General features: G+C 42.6%; 1 protein-coding gene across 1 annotated transcript in view; it reads left to right on the top strand.

Moving 5' to 3' along the window:
* Positions 1 to 1083: 1083 nt before the first annotated feature.
* Positions 1084 to 27082, top strand: part of gli2a (GLI family zinc finger 2a) — a gene marked incomplete at its 5' end in the record, with an annotated part of 87251 nt that continues 61252 nt past the window's right edge. Inside the window, one exon of the mRNA XM_084179188.1 lies at positions 1084 to 1198. Within this exon, the coding sequence (XP_084035314.1) occupies positions 1084 to 1198 (115 nt within the window). The remainder of the gene's footprint in view (positions 1199 to 27082) is intronic.

Here is a 27082-nt window from a genome sequence, read left to right as displayed (position 1 = left end):
AAAATCTATGGTACGACCTGAAAATGGTTGTCTAGCAATGATCAACAACAAATTTGACAGAGGTTGAAGAATTCTGAAAAGAATAATGGGCAAATGTTGCACAATCCAGGTGTGCAAATCTCTTATAGATTTACCCAGAAAGACTCACAGCTGTAATCACAGCCAAAGGTGATTCTAACATGTATTGACTCAAGGGGTTGAATACTTATCTAATCAAGGTATATTAGTGTTTTATTTTTCATGATTTTTCTTCCACTTTGACATTACAGAGTTTTTTGTGTAAATCGTTGACAAAAAAATGACAATTACATTTTTATCCCACATTGTAACACAACAAAATGTTGAAAAAGTCAAGGGGTGTGAATACTTTCTGAAGGCACTGTATTTCAGTGTAAGTTTTCGTATTGAGTGACCTCTTAAAACTATGTATAAACATGGTAGTTACAGTACGTTCATGTATTATTTGTGAACTATATCCTGAGGGATATTTCTTATGACATGCAGTCAAAACAAAAGGATGGGCGTTTTGTTTTTATTCTCTGCCGAAATGTTAAATATCTCAATTTAGTTTAACTGTGCAAGAGAGAAGACTAGGACCAGACACGCTAGATTATGTAATATGGTAGCTAGACTCATTTCTCCTTTTGTGTCGTTGTGCCCCAGACAGTGCCTGGCAACCAGCAACACTCTGCTTTACCTAAGAGAAGTCTGCTTCATGTAAGAGAACTGAATAGTTTGGATTTTGAAAAAAACTCAAGCAGAGTCTTTCTCATTAATTTCTCAAATTTTATACACAGTGTTGGACAGAGTGTAAAATCTGTAGAGCTCGCTTTGTTGCCAACTCGGGCACTGCTGGGGAAACACATGGAATGATACAACCAGTGAATGTGTTTTTTCTGTGCGCGCGTGTGTGTGTCCATGTGTCCATATGTTGTGACCAAAACCACCTCCTCATTCCAAAATATCCTAGTAAAAAATGTATTGAGTGTCAATAACCTTTTTATTGGCTTTCGACGTTTTGCTTTAATCTCTCCTTCTCCCTCTCTGTTTCTCTAGGTTGACTCTGACTCCCTACTGTCCACCATGGAGACCTCTGTTCCGACAGCCACTGAGAAGAAGGAGCATAAGGGATCAGGTCTGGTTGGAAGCAGCTTCTCAGACCTGCCAAAGAAACCGTCTCCCACTACAGTGACCAGAGGTATGAATTACTAAGCAGTGGTGGAAAAAGTACTCAATTGTCATACTTGAGTAAAAGTAGAAGTCACCCAGTAAAATACCACTTGAGTAAAAGTCTAAAAGTATCTGGTTTTAAATGTACTTAAGTACAGTGATGGAAAAAGTACTCAATTGTCATACTTGAGTTAATGTAAATAGTACATGCTATACATCAAATTCTTTATATTTGGAAAAAAAACAGACAGTACAATTGTATTGTTTTTTATATTTACGGATAGCCAGGGGAACACTCCGACATAATTTATGAAAGCATTATTTGTGTTTAGTGATTCTGTCAGATCAGAGGCAATAGGGATGACAACGAGTTACATTAGTAGGTGCGTGAATTGGACCATATTGCTGTCCTGCCTGAACTTTCGAAAACTAGTACTTTTGGGTGTCAGGGAAAATGCATGGGAGTAAAAATAACATATTTTCTTTAGGAATGTAGTGGAGAAAAAGTAAAAGTTGTCAATGATATATAGTAAAGTACAGATACCCCAAAAAACGACTTAAGTATACTTCAAAGTATTTTTACTTACTTTACAGCACTGTGACTAAGAGCTACCACCTTCAACTATACCTCTCCAAACCTCCCACTGCTCCCCTCTCTCCACTCTCCACTCTCTCACAATAGCAGTGCTCCCAGTCAGAAGTTAGCTTCTTTGATACCCAAATCAAATACATTATAGGTGTCCCCCTGTCATACGGTATCTCCAGAAGTATTCTTCCAATATTTTCATTCTGAAAATATTTTCAATATAAAATACTTCTTGACTGAAATTGATTGTGCAGAAGGTAAAATATGTGTATTTTAAAATGCTTCAGATATTGCCTTTAGGTATTGTTTTTCTTTCGGTGGTCCATGTTGGTGTATGCTTTACATAGTGGCTTATTGACCCACTCATAAAAATAGAGATATGGAGAGGGACTGCATGTTTCAAGGATGTCAGAGACTGGGTGATGAAAAAAAAACACTATAGTGAGGGTGAAAGACCTTGTTCTTACCTCATGAGTATAAACATTGTAAATTACTAAAGCTGTCTGTGGTAACAGTGGACGACACAGTGCATCAGACTCCTCTGACACCGGCGAGGACTGGGAAGTACCTTTTGATATGCTAATGAGCTGTATCTGATATTGTGGCATTGGTAAGTTATATTTAATGATAAGCTTGGTGACCTGCCATAAGCAAAGCCATATGAGCATTAATTGTTTAGAGAAATAGATTTAAGAAAAATAGGACGCTTCTCTCTGCCCTCAATGGCACCTCTTCAAAGAAATGGTGAAAGATTGTTTCCAAAAATATTAATTATATTTATTGTCTTGGAATGTACTGTACCCTATATCGGACACTTGCAATTCTTCAAACCCACATAGACCAAAGAATTGTGATAGTTGTCAATAATATTGTAAGTAATATAAAGGTGGGATAGTTTATTTTTATTTTCATGGAAAGTAGCTGCCAGGCAACTCTTATGTGATGATACCCGTAGTGGGTGTCCATCCGGTCTGGTGGGAAAAAAAGAGAGAGTGTGAGAGAAAGAGTGAGAGAAACAGAAAGTGTCAATTGAGCATGCTGGGAACAGCGTGCTGATGAAGAGGAGGAGGAGAAGAAGAAGAAGAAGAAGAGGGAGGGAGGGAGGGAGGGGAAGGAGGGAGAGAGAGAGAGAGGAAGAGAGACAAAAAGAGAGACAGAGAGGGAGAGAGACCTCTCATGTATTAAATATGAGACCTCATGTTATCATCAGTGAGTATATGTGATGATCTCTCCCCATAACGAGGACTGAGGACCTTGTTTTCGCCTCCAGAGGTTTAACATTATAAATGATAAATGACTGCATGGCGGAGCGGTTCAACTGGACTCTGAAGTCCTTCCTTCTGAGATGGACAAAGACATCTAGCGAGGGCCCACCACTGAAATGTTAATAGAACTTATCAGTCGTACATTTTTACTGTTTAATGAATGGCTTGGTGGCCTGCATCACCAAACTATAATCATCATACATTCTTTATTCACGCATTGGCAACAGCGAAAGTAGAACATTTACACCCATACTGACTTCGTTACATAGTTATAGCTCTATGTTTCTCATTTGTTTTTGTCTTTTTGATCAGTCTTTTCACTGGTCCTGTAATTAGTATGAATATAATAACAGGAATATGAATATAGGGCAGGGTTCTCCAAATCTGTTCCTGGAGAGCTACCCTCCTGTAAGTTTTCACTCCAACCCCAGTTGTAACTAACCTGATTCAGCTTATCAACTAGCTAATTATTAGAATCAGGTGTGCTAGATTAGGGTTGGAGTGAAAACTTACAGGACGGTAGCTCTCCAGGAACAGGGTTGAAGAGCCCTGATATAGGGCATAATGTGAATAAATCAATATGATAGTGTATTATTCCTAGTATATTTCTCAAAGTAACCAATATCAATGGCCTCATTCACTCAACTCTATTGAAACTACTGTTAAGTCAAAGGGTAACTAACTGAAGGATCATCAGACCACTCTCAGTGAAAGGCCTAATAAAAGCGCTCTAATGTCTGCATAAGCTTCAATGGTAAAACATCCAAGTCATTACAAATGAACAAAGTTCCAACTACAGTACCTCTTTTCCCTTCACTGGCCTGCCCTGGACATGTTGGCAGGTTGAACATCAGCATCTTACTAACAAAACTCAATTTCAGTTTCATGGAGACATGCCTTGCTAGTTAAAGGGAAACTTTACCGCTATACATTATTTGGGGTGTTTTTCCAGTCTCCTACATAATTATGAGTGATGAGAGGTGTTTCAGACATAATTATGCACCTCAGCGGTATTTTAGAATTTTCGTGCCGGGAGAGTTCAACCAATGATGTCATTGGTTGATTGAGCCTGCTGTCTGATCAAAACATTTATTTAGTCATGTTTTTTAGCAATTATTGTGGCCTTTGTGTTTCGCCAATTGCACGATCACGCTAGCAGCGAGTAGATATGTTCCTAGCTGCCACGTCATTGCAGGATATGTACGTTGACTAATTTTCCTGAGCTTTGTAAAGACTACAGCCTGACGAGAGCCCTACTTCCTTGTCCAATTGTGTTCCCACCCTCGAAGGCAGGCTTTTCAAAAACGGGTGCAGTACTAGATCCTACAGGTTCATGGGAGCTACAGTGGCTTGCGAAAGTATTCACCCCCCTTGGCATTTTTCCTATTTTGTTGCCTTACAACCTGGGGCGGCAGGTAGCTTAGTGGTTAAGAGCGTTGTGCCAGTAAGCGAAAGGTCGCTAGATTCTAATCCCCGAGCCGACTAGGTGAAAAATCTGTCGATGAGCCCTTGAGCAAGGCACTTAACCCTAATTGCTCCTGTAAGTCGCACGGGATAAGAGTGTCTGCTAAATGACTAAAATGTTAAATTAAAATGGATTTATTTGGGGTTTGTATCATATGATTTACACAACATGCCTACTATTTTGAATATGCAAAATATTTTTTATTGTGAAACAAACAAGAAATAAGACAAAAAAACAGAAAACTTGAGCGTGCATAACTATTCACCCCCCCCAAAGTCAATACTTTGTAGAGCCACCTTTTGCAGCAATTACAGCTGCAAGTCTCTTGGGGTATGTCTCTATAAGCTTGGCACATCTAGCCACTGGGATTTTTGCCCATTCTTCAAGGCAAAACTGCTCCAGCTCCTTCAAGTTGGATGGGTTCCGCTGATGTACAGCAATCTTTAAGTCATACCACAGATTCTCAATTGGATTGAGGTCTGGGCTTTGACTAGGCCATTCCAAGACATTTAAATGTTTCCCCTTAAACCACTCGAGTGTTGCTTTAGCAGTATGCTTAGGGTCATTGTCCTGCTGGAAGGTGAACCTCCGTCCCAGTCTCTAATCTCTGGAAGACTGAAACAGGTTTCCCTCAAGAATTTCCCTGTATTTAGCGCCATCCATCATTCCTTCAATTCTGACCAGTTTCCCAGTCCCTGCCGATGAAAAACATCCACAAAGCATGATGCTGCCACCACCATGCTTCACTGTGGGGATGGTGTTCTTGGGGTGATGAGAGGTGTTGGGTTTGCGCCAGACATAGCATTTTCCTTGATGGCCAAAAAGCTCAATTTTAGTCTCATCTGACCAGAGTACCTTCTTCCATATGTTTGGGGAGTCTCCCACATGCCTTTTGGCGAACACCAAACGTGTTTGCTTATTTTTTTCTTTAAGCAATGGCTTTTTTTTCTGGCCACTCTTCCGTAAAGCCCAGCTCTGTGGCGTGTACGGCTTAAAGTGGTCCTATGGACAGATACTCCACTCTCCGCTGTGGAGCTTTGCAGCTCCTTCAGGGTTATCTTTGGTCTCTTTGTTGCCTCTCTGATTAATGCCCTCCTTGCCTTGTCTGTGAGTTTTGGTGGGTGGCCCTCTCTTGGCAGGTTTGTTGTGGTGCCATATTCTTTCCATTTTTTAATAATGGATTTAATGGTGCTCCGTGGGTTGTTCAAAGTTTCGGATATTTTGTTATAACCCAACCATGATCTGTACTTCTCCACAACTTTGTCCGTGACCTGTTTGGAGAGCTCCTTGGTCTTCATGGTGCCGCTTGCTTGGTGGTGCCCCTTGCTTAGTGGTGTTGCAGACTCTGGGGCCTTTCAGAACAGGTGTATATATATATATATATATATATATATATATATATATACAGAGATCATGTGACATATCATGTGACACTTAGATTGCACACAGGTGGGCTTTATTTAACTAATTATGTGACTTCTGAAGGTAATTGATTGCACCAGATCTTATTTAGGGGCTTCATAGCAAAGGGGGTGAATACATTTCCATGCACCACTTTTCCGTTATTAATATTTGTGCATTTTTTGAAAAGTACTTTTTTTCATTTCACTTCACCAATTTGGACTATTTAGTGTATGTCCATTACATGAAATCCAAATAAAAATCCATTTAAATTACAGGTTGTAATGCAACAAAATAGAAAAAACGCAAAGGGGGATGAATACTTTTGCAAGGCACTGTATGTTACCGTGCACTGTCTATCTGAGATGGCTAAATAATTACAATGGCTGCTTCTGATGATTCCTCTTTCCAAGAAAAGCTGGACGATGAAGCAGTTTTTGATGTTCTTTTACATACCAACATAGGGACATACTGCCCTATTAATTTGAGCCAGAATACACTGAAGAGGAGTTGAGACAACAAGTACAAGAAATGCGAGACCAGCAAGCAGCGACGGGGAGCCATGGTCAGATTCCGATGGATCGTGTGTCTGTGACAGACCATAGAAGTTTCATTGCACACATGGATAGGAGTGTGCTGGAGACATCTAAGATCCTCTAAGATCAACTGGCGGCGGCAGCCTAGACCAGCTAGACCAGGAAGGCAAATGACAAACAAGTAAGTTGTTTTGCTGTTGGTAGCTAGCTAGCAATATAAGCTCTCTTTTCACACGATGCAGTGTTATTCAGGACAGTATAATTTCGTGATCGATTCGGCCATAACAGGGCTTGCTAGTAACACTACAAGCCAAGCTAGCCATGTTGAGCTAGCTTTGTTTTCTTTACCCAAAATGTACTGTAGCGTAATGTTATAGGTAGCTAGCTAGCCTAGCTTGCCTCAGTGCATCTTACTAGGATTAAAACTGGAGAAATTTTTTGATGATGATGACAAAGAGTAATTAAATGACTTTTGGCTTTATGACTCGTATTAGTCTATACCTGTGTGTTATAGCTAGCTAGCTAACGTGTGTTTGTAGGATGTGTAATATTCTGCATCGTGCTGCTACAGTAGGAATACAGACAGTACACAACAATTTCCCATAACAGTGTTTTTGTAATTCTCTTACAGACAATACCGCTTAGTGGCCTAGAGATTATTTTTGGAAATTGTTATACAAATTTATCAATTTTACATTTTAGTCATTTTAGCAGACGCTCTTATCCAGAGCGACTTACAGTTAGTGAGTGCATACATTTTTCATACTGGCCCCCCGTGGGAATCGAACCCACAACCCTGGCGTTGCAAGCGCCATGCTCTACCAACTGAGCTACAGGAGGATGGACAGTATGTCGGCTACAAATAAGTTGATGACTCAAGAGGAGATGTCAAAGGTCCATAACAACAATCTCCCCTTGTATCAAAGTGACTCCGAACATCTCACTGCACCCACCAAACACACCATATGCAAGTATTCCCTTTGTAGAACTGTAATATTTATTATAGGCGTTTGTAGTATATTTTTCTTAACTGTATACAATATATGTCATACATTGCCATAACTGTTCCTGCATACTGCTGTGTAAACTCACCTCGGTCTCCAGAGCAAATAAACTTAGTCTTGAATGCAATCCATGTCTACTTTACATTTACATAAGTATTCAGACCTTTACTCAGTACTTTGTTGAAGCACCTTTGTCAGCGATTACAGCCTCAAGTCTTCTTGGGTATGACGCTACAAGCTTGGCACACCTGTGTTTGGGGAGTTTCTCCCATTCTTCTCTGCAGATCCTCTCAAGCTCTGTCAAGTTGGATGGGGAGCGTTGCTGCACAGCTATTTTCATGTCTCTCCAGAGATATTCGATCGGGTTCATGTCCGGGCTCTGACTGGGCCACTCAAGGACATTCAGAGACTTGTCCTGAAGCCACTCCTGCGTTGTCTTGGCTGTGTGCTTAGGGTCATTGTCCTGTTGGAAGGTGAACCTACGCCCCAGTCTGAGGTCCTGAGCGCTCTGGAGCAGGTTTTCATCAAGGATCTCTCTGTACTTTGCTCCGATCATCTTGGCCTCGATCCTGACTAGTCTCCCAGTCCCTGCCGTTGAAAGACATCCCCACAGCATGATGCTGCCACCACCATGCTTCAACGTAGGGATGGTGCCAGGTTTCCTCCAGACGTGACACTTGGCATTCAGGCCAAAGAGTTCAATCTTGGTTTCATGAGACCAGAGAATCTTGTTTCTCATGGTCTGAGAGTCTTTAGGTGCCTTTTGGCAAACTCCAAAAAGGCTGTCATGCGCCTTTTACTGAGGTGTGGCTTCCGTCTGGCCACTCTACCATAAAGACCTGATTGGTGGAGTGCTGCAGAGATGGTTGTCCTTCTGGAAGGTTCTCCGATCTCCGCAGAGGAACTCTAGAGCTCTGTCAGAGTGACCATCGGGTTCTTGGTCACCTCCCTGACCAAGGCCCTTCTCCCCTGATTGGTCAGTTTGGCCGGGCGGCCAGCTCTATGATGAGTCTTGGTGGTTCCAAACTTCTTCCATTTAAGAATGATGGAGGACTCTGTGTTCTTGGGGACCTTCAATGCTGAATACATTTTTTGGTACCCTTCCCTAGATCTGTGCCTTGACACAATCCTGCATCGGAGCTCTACGGACAATTCCTTCGACCTCATGGCTTGGTTTTGCTCTGACATGCACTGTCAACTGTGGGACCTTATATAGCCTTTCCAAATCATGTCCAATCAATTTAATTTACCACAGGTGGACTCCAATCAAGTTGTAGAAACATCTCAAGGATGGTCAATGGAAACAGGATGCACCTGAGCTCAATTTTGAGTCTCATAGCAAAGGGTCTGAATACTTATGTAAATAAGGTTTTTATTATTATTTTGGTTTTTTTAATAAGCCATTTTTTTTTTTTTTACTGTTTTTGCTTTGCCATTATGGGGTATTGTGTGTAGATTGCTGAGGATCTTTATTTATTTAATCCATTTTAGAATAAGGCTGTAACGTAACAAAATGTGGAAAACGTCAAGGGGTCTGATTACTTTCCGAAGGCACTGTATGTAAAAGAGTTAGCAATATCTATACCACAATGCAATTGTGAGCATACTAGGCATTCTATATTATACTATAACATCAGTCTAACTGAATATGGATGTTGTGTTGGTTGAATGTTCCAGGCAGGGTCGTGAATGTTCTTCAGCTGTTGAACCTTGTCTTATGTTGGGCAATGGCAGCTTGTCTGGCAGAACTTCATGAGCTCCATGACCTTGGACTCACACTTTGGCTCTTGCCAGCCCTGTGCATGATTTTCCTCTTCCGAGTCAGATGATGTTGAGCATGAGCTTGTTCCCGGCTGAAAGCTTTCATCCAATGGATCTACAGGATCTCTACTACTAAAGCTGGTGTCAAGGTCATCATCAGCAGCAGCAGGATTAGTCTGTAGTCAGTGATTAGCCAACATTTTACAACTTTGTCTCCATCAATACACACTCAAACAAGGTACTATATCCACCCATCCCCCTCGTGTCAATAGATCATGCTGACTAACCTTCACACACAATACCTACCGCCAACAGACACCAGTCAGTCACCCACACCATCCCCTCCTTACTAATAACTCAGATTTTCTCAAATTTAGACTTCAAGCTTTACATAAACAATCAACTAAGCCTCCATAATACAGAGAGAACTACAGTAGAAGTTGTAGTCTACTTATAAACACACCAACTATGACAACAAGACACAGACCATGTTTATGCCTAGCTCCAGTGTATTTATTTGCTCATCATGGAGTCATTGAAAGATTTACAGTAGCAAAGATGACTTAAAATAGTTCCTGGTGTTGATGCCACTACAGATGTTGATGGGATCGGACTCTGTAAGTAGACACATAGGCCAGTCACGTTAGCCTCTGCGGTAGTTAGTTAGCTAGCTAACGGTTAGATACGGTCCGGTAGGCTGTAGCTAACATAACCTAACGTAGCTAACATTCGCTTGCAAAGTTACAAATCACATTGCCAGATAGCAGTTGGCTAATTACATTGATTTGCTTTGGAATGTCTAACCTGCGTATTATGAAAGCTAGCTAGATTTTGGTTTATATAAACAAATGTAGTTCGCAAGCTACGTTACCTCTGCTCGACTTCTTAGTAAGGTAACCAATGAAATCTTACCCCTGCAGCCTGTGCTTGCTTGTAGTTTGCACATCCATGTAGTGAGCACCACCCCATAACTAAACTTTACAGGTGTTGTCATCACAAAAATATAAATAAATAGTTATTCGCAAGCTGATGTTCTATGAACGAGTGGCTGGTCCAGTGAGTAATGTTAGCTACCTGTTGACACCCATTCTCAGCTGGATCCACCTCGACAGGGGCGGTACTACGTCCTGAAATCGCTATGAATTCTGGATATTGTGGTTTGCTTACAACCATGAAATGTACATGGCCCGTTTCTACCGGTGAGATGCAGAAACACTCGTATTTGCGTGTAGTGAGGAAATTCTAGATTTTTATGACACATATTAGATGTCAATAACATATGAATGGACATATACAGTGAAAAAAATGTCCCTTAAAATTTTAGTCCATGACTCTTAAACCATAATGGAAGTATGTCTGGCCCCTATAGCTCTTAGTGCAAGGGGCCCTGACTAGAAGGGGAGGGGATGATGTTGGCTTGGCATGAATCCGCCTGTTCCTTGATATGCATCAGGCTGTTTCTTTAGCCGGGCCTTGTTAATGATTTTAAATGTGCACCCGCGTTCTCTGTGACAGCCCGCATTTGTCTGGCAGGGCAGGCTCTTACAGTGTGTGTGTGTGTGTGTGCGTGCGTGCGTGTATGTGTGGGTGTGTAGGCTGGAAGGCTGCAACACGACCTCTAGTCTGTAGGAGTTATTGGTCTGTCTCTCAGGTTGTGGTTCGTCAGTTGTAGGAACATGTGCACAGATCAGGTACTTAACACCAGGACAGTAAAACATTCAAAACTAAAGCAAACCTGGCCTAGCCTGGCTGTAGCAAATTCTCTTTCACACCGGCAAGGGAAGAGGGATGTGTAGACACAAGCTGTGTTCGAATACCCATATTATCATACTGTATACTACATACTTAATGAGTATATACTACATACTACACTGCTCAAAAAAATAAAGGGAACACTAAAATAACACATCCTAGATCTGAATGAATGAAATACTCTTATTAAATACTTTTTTCTTTACATAGTTGAATGTGCTGACAACAAAATCACACAAAAACTATCAATGGAAATCAAATGTATCAACCCATGGAGGTCTGGATTTGGAGTCACCCTCAAAATTAAAGTGGAAAACCCCTCTACAGGCTGATCCAACTTTGATGTAATGTCCTTAAAACAAGTCAAAATGAGGCTCAGTAGTGTGTGTGGCCTCCACGTGCCTGTATGACCTCCCTACAACGCCTGGGCATGCTCCTGATGAGGTGGCGGATGGTCTCCTGAGGGATCTCCTCCCAGACCTGGACTAAAGCATCCGCCAACTCCTGGACAGTCTGTGGTGCAACGTGGCGTTGGTGGATGGAGCGAGACATGATGTCCCAGATGTGCTCAATTGGATTCAGGTCTGGGGAACGAGCGGGCCAGTCCATAGCATCAATGCCTTCCTCTTGCAGGAACTGCTGACACACTCCAGCCACATGAGGTCTAGCATTGTCTTGCATTAGGAGGAACCCAGGGCCAACCGCACCAGCATATGGTCTCACAAGGGGTCTGATGATCTCATCTCGGTACCTAATGGCAGTCAGGCTACCTCTGGCGAGCACATGGAGGGCTGTGCGGCCCCACAAAGAAATGCCACCCCACACCATGACTGAACCACCGCCAAACCGGTCATGCTGGAGAATGTTGCAGGCAGCAGAACGTTCTCCACGGCGTCTCCAGACTCTGTCACGTCTGTCACATGCTCAGTGTGAACCTGCTTTCATCTGTGAAGAGCACAGGGCGCCAGTGGCGAATTTGCCAATCTTGGTGTTCTCTGGCAAATGCCAAACGTCCTGAACGGTGTTGGGCTGTAAGCTCAACCCCCACCTGTGGACGTCGGGCCCTCATACCACCCTCATGGAGTCTGTTTCTGACCGTTTGAGCAGACACATGCACATTTGTGGCCTGCTGGAGGTCATTTTGCAGGGCTCTGGCAGTGCTCCTCCTGCTCCTCCTTGCACAAAGGCGGAGGTAGCAGTCCTGCTGCTGGGTTGTTGCCCTCCTACGGCCTCCTCCACGTCTCCTGATGTACTGGCCTGTCTCCTGGTAGCGCCTCCATGCTCTGGACACTACGCTGACAGACACAGCAAACCTTCTTGCCACAGCTCGCATTGATGTGCCATCCTGGATGAGCTGCACTACCTGAGCCACTTGTGTGGGTTGTAGACTCCGTCTCATGCTACCACTAGAGTGAAAGCACCGCCAGCATTCAAAAGTGACCAAAACATCAGCAGGAAGCATAGGAACTGAGAAGTGGTCTGTGGTCACCACTTGCAAAACCAGTCCTTTATTGGGGGTGTCTTGCTAATTGCCTATAATTTCCACCTGTTGTCTATTCCATTTGCACAACAGCATGTGAAATATATTGTCAATCAGTGTTGCTTCCTAAGTGGACAGTTTGATTTCATAGAAGTGTGATTGACTTGGAGTTACATTGTGTTGTTTAAGTGTTCCCTTTGTTTTTTTTAGCAGTGTACAGTGGGGAAAAAGTATTTAGTCAGCCACCAATTGTGCAAGTTCTCCCACTTAAAAAGATGAGAGAGGCCTGTAATTTTCATCATAGGTACACGTCAACTATGACAGACAAAATGAGAAAAAAAATTCCAGAAAATCACACTGTAGGATTTTTAATGAATTTATTTGCAAATTATGGTGGAAAATAAGTATTTGGTCAATAACAAAAGTTTCTCAATACTTTGTTATATACCCTTTGTTGGCAATGACACAGGTCAAACATTTTCTGTAAGTCTTCACAAGGTTTTCACACACTGTTGCTGGTATTCTGGCCCATTCCTCCATGCAGATCTCCTCTAGAGCAGTGATGTTTTGGGGCTGTCGCTGGGCAACACGGACTTTCAACTTCCTCCAAAGATTTTCTATGGGGTTGAGATCTGGAGACTGGCTAGGCCACTCCAGGACCTTGAAATGCTTCTTACGAAGCCACTCCTTCGTTGCCCGGGCGGTGTGTTTGGGATCATTGTCATGCTGAAAGACCCAGCCACGTTTAATCTTCAATGCCCTTGCTGATGGAAGGAGGTTTTCACTCAAAATCTCACGATACATGGGCCCATTCATTCTTTCCTTTACACGGATCAGTCGTCCTGGTCCCTTTGCAGAAAAACAGCCCCAAAGCATGATGTTTCCACCCCCATGCTTCACAGTAGGTATGGTGTTCTTTGGATGCAACTCAGCATTCTTTGTCCTCCAAACCCGACGAGTTGAGTTTTTATCAAAAAGTTATATTTGGTTTCATCTGACCATATGACATTCGCCCAATCCTCTTCTGGATCATCCAAATACACTCTAGCAAACTTCAGACGGGCCTGGACATGTACTGGCTTAAGCAGGGGGACACGTCTGGCACTGCAGGATTTGAGTCCCTGGCGGCGTAGTGTGTTACTGATGGTAGGCTTTGTTACTTTGGTCCCAGCTCTCTGCAGGTCATTCACTAGGTCCCCCCGTGTGGTTCTGGGATTTTTGCTCACCGTTCTTGTGATCATTTTGACCCCACGGGGTGAGATCTTGCCTGGAGCCCCAGATCGAGGGAGATTATCAGTGGTCTTGTATGTCTTCCATTTCCTAATAATTGCTCCCACAGTTGATTTCTTCAAACCAAGCTGCTTACCTATTGCAGATTCAGTCTTCCCAGCCTGGTGCAGGTCTACAATTTTGTTTCTGGCGTCCTTTGACAGCTCTTTGGTCTTGGCCATAGTGGAGTTTGGAGTGTGACTGTTTGAGGTTGTGGACAGGTGTCTTTTATACTGATAACAAGTTCAAACAGGTGCCATTAATACAGGTAACAAGTGGAGGACAGAGGAGCCTCTTAAAGAAGAAGTTACAGGTCTGTGAGAGCCAGAAATCTTGCTTGTTTGTAGGTGACCAAATACTTATTTTCCACCATAATTTGCAAATAAATTCATTAAAAATCCTACAATGTTATTTTCTGGATTTTTTTTTCTCAATTTGTCTGTCATAGTTGACGTGTACCTATGATGAAAATTACAGGCCTCTCTCATCTTTTTAAGTGGGAGAACTTGCACAATTGGTGGCTGACTAAATACTTTTTTCCCCCACTGTATATACTATTTGTTCATTTTAGTATACTGTAAACAAATGGTATCCCTTCAGTTGAGTGTTCTAGCGCTTCGCCTGTCTACCGGATGTTGATGCTGTTGCTATGCAACTTCTTGCTAGCTTGTTAGCATAGCTAACAAATTACTAGCTAGACATCTTACGACTTCATTAACAATGTACATTGAGAACGCACAACGACTATACCTTTTAGCTAAGCTAAGAATGACGTGAAAAATCAAGTCAATAAATGTTGGGTAGTTAGTTAGATAGCATATAGTTAAAATACTGGCAAGTTTGATGTAATAGTAGCCAACTAATGTTAGGTATCTAGCTAACATACCGGTACATGCAGTACAAGCAACTGCTGTAATGATATGGTATGTGGTTCGTAAGGATAGCGTAGCTAACAAATTGTCACTCAACATAACGTGTAACGTAACTTATTTGAAAAGGCTTTACTTAATAAAACATTAATCAACATTTTCTTAACATTAATCATAATTAGTTAAGGCAATGAATTTGTATCCGCTCTCGTTGGACTTTGGCTGCATATTTTCCGAAATGTTCTTCAAATATAAAAATGTTGTGAAGCCACGCCCATTTTCGGAAGAATTGCATTATGGGCCCCAAAAGCACGGAAATATTGTCCACTGCTTGTATACTTCGTTTTTTGGCGAATGTGGTACGACATCCGGGAACTTTTGGCATACTATAACCAATAAGCTTACTACATACTCAATTTACGTCACAAAAAGTACAGTTAGTGCTGTTAGTATGAGTATTCGAACACAGCTACAGTATTGATGTTTTCCCATTTTCTTTTCATTGTCCTCCAGTAAGCAGGGTGCATCGTTAGATTGTTCTGTCATCCTTCTACTCTATACTCTGTCTTTATGTAACCTCAGAGTTCACCAGTCACCATTGTGCCTTGTTGTGTCCCTCCCCCGACTCCATATACACTGGCTGTACAAATGTGGACTGTAGAGTGTTTCCACTAGGCTAAACTCTGGGTCTAGTGACTACACTAGATGGATGAAGTGGGACCGTCTAGTGTAATGCGTTTTATTAAGAGAGTGGTGAGCTAGTGATAAGGACGGAGCAATGCATTAATCACGCCCCTGGTGTACGTAGCGATGGTGAGTGAGTAATGGACAGGGTGAGATGGGTTCCTAGGGGTGATGGGGAGGTTAAGGCATCCGCATCCTTCCCATCTGAAACCGTTATGAACGGTTCGTGAATATATGATGACGACATTTTGTGACGTTTTTGTTCATTTTGGTCTTCTCAAGGGTTCATTCGGCTGTTTGTGCACAACAACAAAAAATCTTGAGGCAAGGCGAATTTCAGTAGCCGAAGTCTACGCCCCTTCGTCGGTCATTGTTCAACTGTAGGGATTCTTCAATTAAGTGTTTGTTGTCATTCAATGGTAGACGACTTAATTCCATGCACATCTTTTCACTTGAAAAATACTGCACCAAACATCTTAGTTAGATGTAAAATTGCGCAACTAAGATCTCCTCAGCAAAAGCATAAAAATAAATGACAGATTTCTTGAGTTATCTTAGATTAATTCTGACTATTTTGAGGAAGTGTATACTGGCTACGCCAGCCGACCGAAGCATGCAGAAGGCTTTAGAGGTGTGCGTGAGAGGGGGAGCAAGGTGTGTCTCTCTCTCCCCCAGGCCTCTCTCATGGTCCCTGGGCTGCTTTGCTCTGGAGAGGTCAGGCTGCTGGCAGAGAAAAATGTGACCCGAATAAAAGGCTAAAAAAGGCTACCCGCCCGGTCGTCCGCAGGCAGCATCACTCCAAAGGGACAGACACTAATCTTCCTGAGAAAGGGGAGAGGGATTTCTGCTCTTTCTTTCTTTCTCTCCCCCTAAATGAGGCCCTTACGCTGCTGTGGTTCTGTGGCCCCATGAAAAGGCAGGGAGAGAATAGAGGATCGGTGACTCAGAGGTTAGCCAGGGCTGACTGCATTTAGATCTGACCTCTACCTCCTCCCTTATATGTTGAACTAACTCCTTGGCCCTCCACTGGTGTTATAAACTGATCAAATATTAAATATCCTGATGAGTGGAATATTCTGTGTACTTGTTAAGATATTCATAACATTACTCTTACTACACAACCTTTGTCTTAAAAAAGAGTAAACAAGGCAAAGCAAGAGATAAATAGTTCTGGTAACTGTCTTGGTCCTCTGTAGCTCAGCTGGTAGAGCACGGCGCTTGTAACGCCAAGGTAGTGGGTTCGATCCCCGGGACCACCCATACACAAAAAAATCAATAAATGTATGCACGCATGACTGTAAGTCGCTTTGGATAAAAGCGTCTGCTAAATGGCTTATTATTATTACACCACCTCCATTGACGCTACTATTTCGAAAACAGCATGACACACACACTTGAAAAGCCCAGAATATATTTATCATTCATATCCCCAGTATATTGTCATGTTGGGAAAGAAAGGACCAACTCTATCCAGTGTCATCTATTTCACAACATTGTATCAATACTGCCTTGGCTAAGACCCGATACCTGAGAAGACTATACCAGGCAGGTCTTACAGGAAGGCCAAGCTATTGACTGGCTTGGCCCAATTCTGCTTTCCTGTCAGGGCGCTCTCTATCCGATCCGCCTCACACTAGCAGGAACTGACTGTTGTCTTCTATAACACAGTAAGACAGAGACAGATATCATTACAGAGCGGGAAAGACGTTTGTTTTTATTTTTATGGTCATGTTCTGTCAAACTGTATAGATCCTCCTAAAATTCTATCTTATTTTACAGTAAATATGTCATATTTCATATCTAATATGTTTTAAAATAGGTTCATACAGAGTCTGTCCTGGGCAGTCAGCTCAATACATTTCTTTATACTTATGCATTCCCTTGACTCTGAGTTGCAGAAGTTACTCTGCCTCTGTCAGTAGTCATTAGAGCAAGTTCAAGTCTGAAAAAGTTGTTGCCTACATAGGCTTCAGCACAGGGTCCAAATCACTTCTGTTCTCTTGCCTGAAATTGGACACAGGGGTTTTACATTTTACAGTTGAATTAAAAAAGAAACTTCACTGCATAGTTGTTACATAAAGTAAATAAATTCCTATGCTGAGTTCAGATGAATATTTAAGAGGTTTAGAACACTACAGTGATCACAATGAATAGAAATAGTGTATTTCATTTAATTAATTAAATCAGCACAGTATAGTACATCAATGCCATCATATAGAGAACCAGACCAAGTTTAAAGTAACAGTATGGTCTCTGTACTGTCTCTTTTCTATAGATTGACAGAGCAGAATACTTTGACAGAGCTATGTCTCTAATGTGGTTATAAAGCATAAATCATTCTGTAATGAAAATACATCTCTGATATTGGTTGTTTCTTTGGAACGTTCTTCTGCCTCTTGCTTCAAAGCTTCTAGTTAAAGTAAAGAAAATAAACTGTGCTTTGGGCACTGTCTGCCTAGCACTCATAAATCTCTCCTTACCAGAGGCGTCCACACACACACGCACATACAGCGTCCAAAGACAACACGTTACATTCCTAGCCATTTACAAGCTGTGGAAGAGGAGTTGAGAGCAATATATGGATGCTTTAGGGGATTAGCTGACACCCCCTCTCTCTCTCTTTCGCTCTCTCGCTCTCTCGCTCTCTCTTCTTCTTCTTCTTCTTCTCTTTATCGGCACGCTGTTCCCAGCATGCTCTGTTTAATCCAGGCCTCCCACTCTGAGATGTCTATTTCCTGTTTTGGGGACCTGATGTGGATCTGTCGGTCAGCCCTGGACGGGCTTTAGAGTTCTGGTTCTCCCCTTTCCTCCCCGGTGCCCCCACATAGGCAACCCCTGCCCTTTGCCTTCCCTAAATGGAGGGGGTTTTACACATCCAAAATAATAACAGTAGCTATCTGGACAAAAATAAGGTCCAATACATAAAGAAAACTGGAATGTCCGCTTAATGTAGACCTCTAAACAGACCCCCACCCCTCACCCTCTGTAACCCTAACTCTTATCAACCTGAACTAAGAGCCTTCCACGCCTGATTTCATCCGCTAATGTACCCCTTCACGCTCACAGTTCAAGTGAACAAAAATAAACCACTGAGGAGTTAAACACAAATGTGTGTAAAACTGTAAACACAGACAGGGGTGCTTATATAAACAGGTCTGTTCCTATAGCTGGGGTAAATAGGCTAGAGGCTATTCATATGGCTGGCCTTCTAGAGGCTACACAGGACAGGCTGAGGCCAGAGGAGTCCATCTGTTCTGAGAATGTGGTAGGGAAAAGTATAGGGGAAAGTTGATTCCAAAATTGATTGTGAATGACCAGAGATCTATTATTGCCTCAATTGATAAAATCACAGTTTTTTACTGTTCTTAACTAATTTGACACTTCACCTAAAAAAGAAAAGAGCTGTTGGCCTATAGCCATCACCAATATTAGAGTGCTTTGTGACTATGCTGTTGCAGCTCTGTTAAGCTCACCGGAAATTGATATGTAGCGACACTAGAATTTCTCCTCAAGCTGGGGGAGTTGGTTTGCTGGTAATTACAGATCTAAGGTTACACTGCTGATAACGGCTGGTAATACCACAGCATTAGCCATTAGCAATTAGCCTCATTATGGATGGCTTATAGTAGAGAGAGAGTCACATATCACACATTCAATCACCCGCACCTATAAGACAGACAGACTTTGTCTAAGTAAAAGCCAGTCAAATAAACAGATACAAGGAAGGGATTTAACATGTTTTTTTTTTGGGTTACCTTTGTCCAAAATATGCGTCAGGTCAGCTTAGCTTGACGATGAGTAGGAGAAGAAATTCCATAAACATTGGGTGAAATCAAACTTTTCCAGTATTTTTGTGGTCAATGCAGCAGGCAGCAGCAGGGTGAATTATGTCTGAAACAAGAAAGCGGGTACGTCCCAAATGGCACCCTATTCCCTATAGTGCACTACTCTTGACCAGGGCCCACAGGGAATAGGGTGCCATTTGGAGACAAGCCCAGTGTGGCCCACGGCCCTGACACCAGGGCTACTGGCCTCCCTCCAAGGACAGGACACAGGCAGGCAGGCATTCAGAGGGCATGGCTACAGTAAACTGTGTGACCAGCAAAATAAGCAGATAGGGTAGCCTGAGTAAATGCAGCAGACCCAGGAATAATAAACAAACAGAGGCATCCCAGACCACAACTCTGTCCTGGCTGGAGACTAGTATACAGTTCTCCTAGAACAGGGTCAGGAAGGAAGGAGCAGCCAATCCAAGAACCAATCCATGCCTTATGTTTTCCATTGTGTAGCATTGAAGTCGCCTCCATTTTTCTTGTTTGGTGAGTAGTGCACATGAGGGCAGAATCAGTTCAGTTCTGCACATATCCCCAGCACTATGCAATGGAGCAGCGACATTTCCTCCTCTCTGAGAAAGTCATTTCTATCGCTAGTTAAAGTACAGTATATACAGTATAGTACACCCTGTAATTATACTACAGCCTTGAGAAGTCAATGTATGGTTGTCATGGTCCCGAGTAACATGTAAACAAGCCGCTACCAGCCTTATGGAAAACTAGTTTGTAATGTCATACATCAGACAGCTCTGGGAAAAGTGTCGGAGGATGAGAAGAAGGATGGATTTGGGGAAAATAAATAGTCTTTTTTATAACAACTGGGTAGGAATGGAGTGAGTGAAATCCCTTCATGTGAGCTCTTTGGTTAGGAAGTATGGAGATTTTATGAGGATTCCCTCATACCTTCTATGTTTCATTAAAATAGAATTTACACTGAATAAAAAAATATCCGCAACATGTAAAGTGTTGGTCCCATGTTTCATGAGCTGAAGTAAAAGATCCCAGAAATTCTCCATATGCACAAAAAGCTTATTTCTCTCTAATTTTATGCACACATTTGTTTACATCCCTGTTAGTGAGCATTTCTCCTTTGCCAAGATAATCCATCCACCTGACAGGTGTGGCATATCAAGAAACTGATTAAACAGCATGATCATTACACCTTGTGCAGGGGACAATAAAAGGCCACTCTAAAATGTGCACAATGTCACAGATGTCTCGCATTTTGAGGGAGCGTGCAATTGGCATGCTAACTGCAGGAATGTCCACCAGAGCTGTTGCCAGATAATCTAATGTTAATTTCTCTACCATAAGCCACCTCCAACATCGTTTTAGAGAATTTGGCAGTACGTCCAACTGGCCTCACAACCACAGACCACGTGTAACCACGCCAACCCAGGACCTCCACATCCAGCTTCTTCACCTGCGGGATCGTCTGAGACCAGCCACCCGGACAGCTGATGAAACTCTGGGTTTGCACAACCGAAGTATTTCTGCACAAACTGTCAGAAACCATATCAGGAAAGCTCATCTGCGTGCTCGTCGCCCTCACCAGAGTCTTGACCTGACTGCAGTTTGGCGTCGTAACTGACTTCAGTGGGAAAATGCTCACCTTCGATGGCCACTTGCATGCTGGAGAAGTGTGCTCTTCACGGATTAATACCGGTGTCAACTGTACCGGGCAGATGGCAGACAGCGTGTATGGCGTCAAGTGGGCGAGTGGTTTGCTGAGTGCCCCATTGTGGCGGTGGGGTTATGGTATGGGCAGGCATAAGCTACGGACAACGAACACAATTGCATTTTATTGATGGCAATTTGAAAGCACAGAAATAACGTGACGAGATCCTGTGGCCCATTGTCGTGCCATTCATCCGCCGCCATCACCTCATGTTTCAGCATGATAATGCACGGCCCCATATCGCAAGGATCTGTATACAATTCCTGGAAGCTGAACATTTCCCAGTTCTTCCATGTCCTGCATACTCACCAGACATGTCACCCCATTGAGCATGTTTTGGATGCTCTGGATCGACGTGTATGACAGCGTGTTTCAGTTCTCGCCAATATCGAGCAACTTCGCACAGCCATTGAAGAGGAGTGGGACAACATTCCACAGGCCACAATCAACAGCCTGATCAACTCTATGCGAAGGAGACATGTCGTGCTGCATGAGGCAAATGGTGGTCACACCAGATACTGACTGGTTTTCTCCATGCCCCTACCTTTTTTTAAAGGTATCTGTAAACAACAGATGCATATCTGTATTCTCAGTCATGTGAAATCCATAGAATAGGGCCTAAGGAATTTATTTCAATTGACTGATTTCCTTAAATGAACTGTAACTCAGTAGATTCTTTGAAATTGTTGCATGTTGCGTTTTTGTTCGGTGTAAATGCATTTTGTCCTTACACGCTGTACATAGTGTTAGTGGTAGATAGTGTCATGCCCTCTGTATACTTATTACAGTAAGGAAGGGTTGCCTTCCCTATCACCATTCTGACACTGTGACCAGTTCAGGTGAACAAGGGGTTAGAGTTGTTAGCCAGACTGGACCCATTATTAACCTCAGTCAAATGACAATTTTCCAAAGCGTTATGACTTACAATGTAAAGCCTGTATATTAGCAGTATAGTCTGTGAAGTCTGTGTTGTGGCCTAGGTAATTTCCCACAGTAGGAAATATACGTGTGCATTCTTGGCCCAGGCTTCAAAGGATCAACAGGGTCATCCCACGGCTGCAGCAGATACAGACTTGTCTCTCTCACTCTCTTTCTCTCTCTCTCTCACCCTAAGATGTCCCCGCCTCACCTCCACACACACAAACACACACACACATAAACACGTATGCACGCGCACCACCTCTTCCAAATCTCCTGATTCCACTGCTTTATCAAGGGACTCAGAACAGGTCTTTATCTTATCAATGATAGTGAGGATGGCATCAAACTGTCATGGTAAACAAGGTGGTACTCTCTGACATGTTGTGGCATGGTTATAGACTCTGATGAATATAAGACCCAGAGCCAACATTCCACTTCAGTTCTGGCCAATAGGGTCTCGACTCTCAATTTAATGACACATACTGCAGCGTTGCACACAGCTGCATCTACAGTATGTTACGTTTAATTCAGTTATTTCCTAAATACAGATTCCAAACATGTGGAATCCCAAACAATGAGAGTTCACTAACTCAGTTTATAACAGTGTGGAAGCAGTCTATGTGACATGTACATTTGCAGGAATGTACATGTGTAAAGTATAGACAGTACATGTCCTATGGATGTGTACATTCTCCAAGTGTTAGCTTTGGCTCTGAGAGGGTTTGGATACTTAAGAAAGAGCTCAGTAAATCCTTTTTATTCAACAAAGTTGTAGTTCCTGCTCGCTCTGAAATTCCCACGGCTGTATTCACCATACAGTGTACTTAACTGCAGAGGGGGGAATGTTTACATTTCAAGCGTCTGCTTCTTTAAACTCCCATGAATAACAATAATTTAGCCGGTGAGTTTTTACAGTTTAATTTCTTCATTGTGAGGGGATAAACCTTTAATTATGACTGAGGAAGTTTCTTAATCCACAGACAGAAGGAAGCTGAGCTCAGAGGCTGAGAGGTCTCAGGGACTTTTTTCTTCCTGAGACCACAGTTTAGTTTACTCGTCTTTCTCTCTCTCTCTCTCTCTCTCTCTCTCTCTCTCTCTCTCTCTCTCTCTCTCTCTCTCTCTCTCTCTCTCTCTCTCTCTCTCTCTCTCTCTCTCTTTATTTGTTCAGTTATGAACATTTTGCCTGATCATTAGCACTTGCAGGGTGTCTGGGTCCCTTGCCATTTAGTGCTATGCTCCAGGTAATATTTCCTTCCTCTAGGCCAGTCAGGCCAGTCTCTCTCTGCTGGTAGAGACAGGCAGGCGTCTGGGCCTGGAGGGTCAGGAGGGAGCCAGTCAGGAGGGAGCCAGTCCGGAGGGAGCCAGTCAGGGGCTGCTAACAGCCAAGAGCCAGGCAAGCCGCATGCATGCAGCCTGGAGGAACATAGAGCCAGAGCTATCCCAATACTACTCCATGGCCTGATGATCACTCCATAACCACATACTGGACTGCCCAGTGCAGGGTTGGGGGCAATTCCATTTCAGTTCAAGGACAATTAGAATTGGAGGTGGATTTTTTAATAACATTAGTAGGCCTACAGCAGCTGCAAATGACTTGCTACACAGGAGATCTGACATTTAGTTTGGCCCCTCTGAATTTTGTTCTTGTCTACTTACCAAAATGTAAAAAAGTACAATTTGTGTTCACTTTAAAGGTCTAACACAGATTTATTCAATACAGTCTTGTATGGTATTGTCAGAAAATATAACTTTTAGCAAGTCAAGAGAAACGGTGAATAGTGTTTTTGCAGGTGTGCATGCACCGACTAACACTAGACAAGGCTTTATATTATTCTCTAAATAGGGCCTTGTGTGCCTGTCTGTATGTTTAGTTAGCTCATGTTCAGGACAACTCGACATGGCAGCTTGTCAGACCAATAGAGACAGTGTAATTGCCCTCAACTCCCTAAGAAAACCTAGTTTGACTGATGAAATAACATGAGTACGAAACATTTTTGCATTTCCAATTGACACAACTCAGCTCCAATGAGAACAAACATAACAGGGTAGCCTAAAGTGGAGCCTTACTACAACATTTTACAAGCTGTACCATTATTCCTTTATAGTAAAAGACCTGTCAAAGAGCAGAAGTAGTGTTGGTATGTAAACAAATCCCTTCAGAAACTGACAGCTTCAGTCCTCCTTCACCAGTTACAAAACGTTGTGCATACTGATTGTATAAGAAAAGAAAAGAAACTCTTTGGCGAGAATGTTCTGTATTCTCAAGTTTTACATAAAACGTATTGTGAAATATTTTCCCTCATAAACACGGTGAAAGGGAATGGGTCTGAATCGAACGGCTCCAGTTTCTCTCCTACAGGACCAATGGAAAAAAGGTCCACATTAACCAGCTGCTTGTTTGTCACGATTTGTAGCACAGGTGTGGAGAGGTCACACTTTGAACTGGAAATAGGCCCTGTGTTTGTTAAGGACTGTGTTAGTAAGGGTAATTGTCACCACCAGTGTTTTAAATGTACTGTAACATGCAGCCAGGCAGACATGTTCCTGTTGTGAGGCAGAGCATTCAAAAGCATTGGCCTGAACAAGGCACTGTGCAGATCCATTCAACTTGATTAGGAGTTAGGAGGGGATGCTGCAGTACTGTAGGTGATTTGTAGATCAGTAATTCTGTGTGACTTCTTACTTAGGCTTATCCCCTCAAGCGCACCAAATGTATTTTCTGTAGGGAAAAAAGGTATAGTTTCTGCTACTCTCCCTCTCTCTCTGCCTCCACCCAGTTAATGGATCCATTACCTTGTCATATTACAGTACATATAACGTCAGGTGATCTCAGGCCTCGGTGCATGTAAAGTCTCCTGAGACGGGGGGCTGTTATGGGGGGCCGGGGGTAGAAATGTGGGGCTATGGTGGCTGGTGGAGGGGCTCACTTACTCCATGGTTAGGGTGATAGATACCAAGTACCAAGTAGTGGTCCTAATAGGAGCTGACACGTGGTGGCCTGCAGGTCTGACAGGGCAGATCAGATTGCTGCTGGCTGCATACATGGTTTCAGACATGGTCCTGTTCATGCCCAGTGATAGAGCCACCCGAGTAGGACCTGCACACACCATTGCTCCACCACATACCTTTAATTAGGCTAGTAAATGCACAATGTTTTGATCGGGATCATACAAACTATTGAAACAGGATGAAGCTCCACTGTCTCCCCTACTCACTCCCCACTCGCTCCCCTGTCTAGGGCTGTTGCGGTGACCGTATTACCGCCACACTGGCAGTCATGAGTCATGACCGCAGTAAAATTCCACATGACCGTTGAGTCACGGTAATCTCCTCTTATGCACTCTGGACATCTGCTGGTAGTACCCAACTCGCTAACGACCATCAGGTCACCAAGGGCCTGGTACTCAGTGCTCTATTGTCCCTCTAACCACTCTGACATCAATGCAAATGCAATCGAAAATCACATCAAACCCTTATCATCAAAACAGTATGTGCTTTTAAAACTCACCTCACTGTGATTGATCAATTTGAAGAAAGTTCAACAACAGGTTGAAACTGAGTGGAAAACATGGTTGTTGTGGATGTTGTTTCAAAGCCTAACACAACGAAATGCACAGCGCTTTCTAAGGTGATGATTAATTCAAAACACCCATAAGCATATTAGAGTTTATGCATACGCATAGGCCTATGATCCCAAGCCTGAAAAAACCCTGAATTAAAATAACGATTGTGCGTTATAAAATACATAGCCTACCGCATATTATGCACGGCAGAAAACAAACAAAAACTGATTTAAGACGTCTTTGGTACATTGGTCTAGCCTACACTCCAAAATTAAACAAATTCTAGTAATCTGGACTGTATTATTATGCATACTGGATGGACTGGTTACCTTATGCTACGCTCCAAACTTTCTATTCATGAGTCTGGGAGAGAACGTACAGGCCAAGGTAATGCTGTTGATTCATTGATTGTGCAGGGCGGCTAAGTCTACAATTATAGTGAATTTGTATTTGAGTTTGAATAGCCTAGTAAAAGGGAATTTTTAATATTTTCATAATTAATAGGCTGACACATTACCTTTAGCTACAGAATATCTCACCACAGTGCGTTTCCTTCTCTTCCTCTCTCTCCATTTCCTAAATGCTGGAAACAGGGTTGGAGAGTCCATGGCATACAGAGTATGGGCGGAATATCACCTGTCGTGCAGCGAGAAGCTGCATGCTCATCAAACAGTGGTTGATGCTGTGGAGAGAAATAACCGGGGTAGCCAGAAAAACGAACCAGCGGAAAGTGGCCTCTATTCACTATTCGTTCCTGCCCATTTGATAATGGACCATTCTAAATAAAAACTAATTTTACATATTAGTAAAGACAAGATTACATTTTGAATAGTGAAAATATGATCACTTGATGAGAGAACAGTGTGTGCAGGAACAGAGCGCAAGCTTTTTTGCTACTTTCTCAAATCATCAATAGCCTATAGTCGTATCATTCACAACTAAAGTTGCCAAATAATGCTAAATCTAGCATATAGGACCTGTTTCAAATGATCACTTTTACACTCAACATAGCCACTTCATATGCGCACTCGCGAAAAATATCCTTTCTATTTTATTCATCTAAATTCAATTATATTCTTCTTACTTTCAAATCATATAATATAAAATAATGGCACGGGACTTATAAGCATATCTTGTCTGCTAAATGAACAAGCCTACAGCCTATGGCATGGAGCATAGCCAGATAACATACAGTAGGCCAACTCATATTCTGTTCTTCTGGAGATAAAAAAATCTTCATATCATAATGTTTCTTTAGACCTGCCTAAAATAAATAATGGATTCATTGTGATGGTGTAGGCCTATATTAAATTGATTTATTCAACTTTATTTTATGTAGATGTACCAAAGGTGTGCATTAGCGTCTTGTATGCATGGTTCCTGGAGATGCTAAACAGGTTTATGTTAGTTAACGGTCAATTACCTTGAGACTGGCAGTCTTTTGCATGACAATAACCATCTGACAAAATGTCATGACCGCCACAGCCCTACCTCTGTCCATCCCACCCCACTTCACCCCAGCTATGGGTGTAAAACGCAGGAAATGCCCAGGAGTTAGTGGCCTAAGCGTAAGGGGAAAATAAGCTGAGGTCAGACAAAGAAAGCAGCTCTTGAGTGAGGTGGTGGTGGTGGTGGAGCTAAGCTGTGTGTGGCTCTGGCAATATAATACGTCTTGGAGAAAAATATGAAATATGAGGCTATCAAAGCAACCAGTGGATTTCTGCAACGTCGTCATTCATTTCCCACATCCAGCAGCTATGATGACTTCACGGTCACACGAGAGCTCCTCTCTGTCGAGAGAGCAGCATGTGGTCGGCTTATTTAAAGTTTTGAGAATTAAAAATA

This window comes from Coregonus lavaretus (genome assembly GCF_964263955.1).
Source record: "Coregonus lavaretus genome assembly, chromosome: 16".
NCBI classification, from domain to species: Eukaryota; Metazoa; Chordata; class Actinopteri; order Salmoniformes; family Salmonidae; genus Coregonus; species Coregonus lavaretus.
The sequence above is the reverse complement of the archived record's forward strand: the minus strand, read 5'-3'. Positions and strand labels throughout refer to the sequence as shown.